Source organism: Lagopus leucura, unplaced genomic scaffold (genome assembly GCF_019238085.1).
Source record: "Lagopus leucura isolate 7727_CA_CO unplaced genomic scaffold, USGS_WTPT01 34353-0_obj-0_obj, whole genome shotgun sequence".
Classification (NCBI taxonomy): domain Eukaryota; kingdom Metazoa; phylum Chordata; class Aves; order Galliformes; family Phasianidae; genus Lagopus; species Lagopus leucura.
In genome coordinates this window covers 1-2595 of record NW_024969217.1, presented here as the reverse complement: position 1 = coordinate 2595, position 2595 = coordinate 1, and the positions used below count along the sequence as shown (strand labels likewise).

At 51.6% G+C, this 2595-nt stretch overlaps 1 protein-coding gene across 1 annotated transcript; it reads right to left on the bottom strand.

The window, feature by feature from the left end:
* Window positions 1–126: 126 nt before the first annotated feature.
* Window positions 127–2589, bottom strand: LOC122194054 (poly(U)-binding-splicing factor PUF60-like). Its single transcript, XM_042894964.1, has 2 exons — window positions 2074–2589; window positions 127–1636 (listed from the first exon to the last, which is right to left on the bottom strand). Exons 1-2 carry the CDS (start codon window positions 2102–2104, stop codon window positions 1377–1379), a joined length of 291 nt encoding a protein of 96 aa, XP_042750898.1. The 5' UTR covers window positions 2105–2589; the 3' UTR covers window positions 127–1376.
* Between the last annotated feature and the right edge of the window lie 6 nt (window positions 2590–2595).

Below are 2595 nucleotides of genomic sequence, written 5' to 3'. Positions count from 1 at the left end.
GGAGGTGGTGGAGTCTCCTGCTCTGCAGATGTTCCAGACCTGCCTGGATGCCGACCTGTGCGACCTGCTGTAGGAATGGCTTTGGCAGGGGGTTGGACTCCATGAGCTCTGCAGCTCCCTTCCAACCCCTTCCAACCCTGTGATGCTGTGATATCCCTCCGTTAAGCCCCTCTCCTACAAAATTCCTCCCTGTGGATGTTAAGAGGGAAAACCAGAGGTCTCCAGTCAAACCCAGCCCTCAGGAAGGGCCGAGCCCACGTGGCTTCTGAGCATCCACAAGGATGGAGACTGCAACACCTCTAACAGCCTCTGCACGGCTCTGTGCATCAGACCTGGCTCCACCACATGCCTTCCTCCCACCACTGGCTCTGCCTGATGTCACAGCCTGGTGGCCACAGTGTTTTGGGATCAGTGTAAGTAAGAAACACTGGCTGCAGTTCTTTTACGCACGTCTGCCCAACTGCCTCTTCAACACAGCAAAATCTGGAGGGCATGTTTGGGTTGAAGAACGCAAAACATCTCTGAGAATGGGGCAGTTTGAAGACTCTTCTCTGATCCTACTAAATGCTGTTTCAAGTATGCCAAATGAATTAGTTGGGAAAGGCATCTGCCAGAGAAAAGCTACCTGTTAAATCAGAAGGTTCAGGACATCTCTAATTATTTTGAGAAATAAAGATCACACACGAGCAAACTCATCTGTTCTCCCTCGTGAAGCCAGAGGAAGCATCATCCCTGTTCTGCATACAGAGAAGAAGCACTGTCTGTTCAGTGTCAAAGCCTGGGAAACCTGCATGCCTCCGTCATGCACAGGAACCAAGCAGTGCTCACGCACAAGCAAGAAACCTGATGAGATCCAGCACAGCCTGTGTTCCAGACCCAACAATCTACAAGCTATTTTTCTCCTCTGCAGGCCTTTTCTGCCATTCAAACTTGTTCTCTCCCATTGTACCTTTGGTGGAATTTCATTCTACAAACACCTCATGGTTTCATTCTAAGTAGAACACTGTAGGGAAAAGGTGGACTCAGTAACCTGGAACAGATTTTGCCTCTGTCACAGCGTGCCAGTCTCACTTCCTTAATTACAAGGCAAAACAAACTCCATGGCCTTGTAATGATGCTGGGCAAACAGGGTTTAATCAGAAAGGCCTCCTAGCCAAGCCTCTCCTGGCCTGGTGAGCGGCCAGCACTCCCAGAGAAACCCAGAGAACTTCCCAAAGGCAGAAAGAGAAGATGAGTACGCAGCCTTTGTGGTCCCACACGAGCTAAGAGGAGCAACCTGTACGAGTGCTGCAGGAAGCCAGTGTCACATACAAAGCTGCAGAGCCAGCTTTGGATATTCTAGCACAAACCCAGCTGCCCAACTTGCTGACAGCAGCTCAGGGCAGCCGTGCTGCACCCACCTCCTGTTTGCGAAGCAGCTTCTGCATCACCATGTGACGGGCACTGCTGCCAGATATGCTCATGTGCTCCTGCTCACTCAGCATCTCCGGCCTCTCCGATTCCTGGAACACCTCCTCCTCTTCCTTCTCCTTCTTGACCTCCATCAGGCCCAGAGCCGGAGGACTGGCCAGGATGGGATTCACAACTCCCACCTGGGGAATGGTGACGGGAATGGGAGGGCGGGCAGGAGTAACACCTGCAAGGGAACAAATGTTGTAGCATTAAGAACTGATGTCTGGCAACATTCAGACACACATCAGCTGGTGATAAGGAGGACCATAAAGCCATCTGGATGGCTTTATCTGCTCCACACCAACAACAAGCCTTAATAAGCACTCAACACATTCACATACAGTTGCCCTGGCGTGAGACTGAGTGCAGGACTCTGCACGAGGTGCCATCTCACTCCCCCAGCTTCACTCAGGGCTCATGCTCTCCTGCTGCGAAGCTCGTGCCCCTGCTGTATCTATTACACACCAACATCAACTCCTGCCATGCTGCTCAAATTACAGTTCTCACCAAGGACAGGCAGGGAAGAGGATTTCAGCTTTACATTCTCTTTAATCTGGACTCCAGCTATGGAGAAGCGTTTGTAACAGTTGCAACAAGTGGCACAAGGAGCAGCAAACGCACCTGTAATGACTCCCGGTGCCTGTGCTGCCATCACAGCCTGTGGCAACGCTCCCAGTGGCTGTGCAAGGGTCAGTGCAGGGGACACGAGCCCAGGGGTGGCCAAAGTGCCAAGAACTGCAGCTCCTGCCACTGCCTCCTGCAAGAAAAAGCAAGAGTTAATTCTGCATCGTTAAGACTTGCAAAGGGGGGATCCAGCTGAGGCCGAGCCCTTGTCACACTTGATACCAGCTCTATAGATACTGAGCACGACAGCTCTGCAGGGCTGCTAGAGAAGCAAGAACTTAGGCCATATACAGGAACTGGAAGACATCAGGCCGTGGAAGAGAATGTTTCTCCTGCAGCTCACTTTCATCCATCCCCCCCTGGGAAGCTGCCAGGACCCCAAGGGTTCTGGTACAAGCTCTGCAAGGTGCAGGCAATTTCAGAGGAGGAATAACGTCTGCTTGAATCATAGAATCATAGAATCACTAAGGTTGGAAAAGACCTAAAAGATCACCCAGTCCAACCGTTCACCTATTCCCA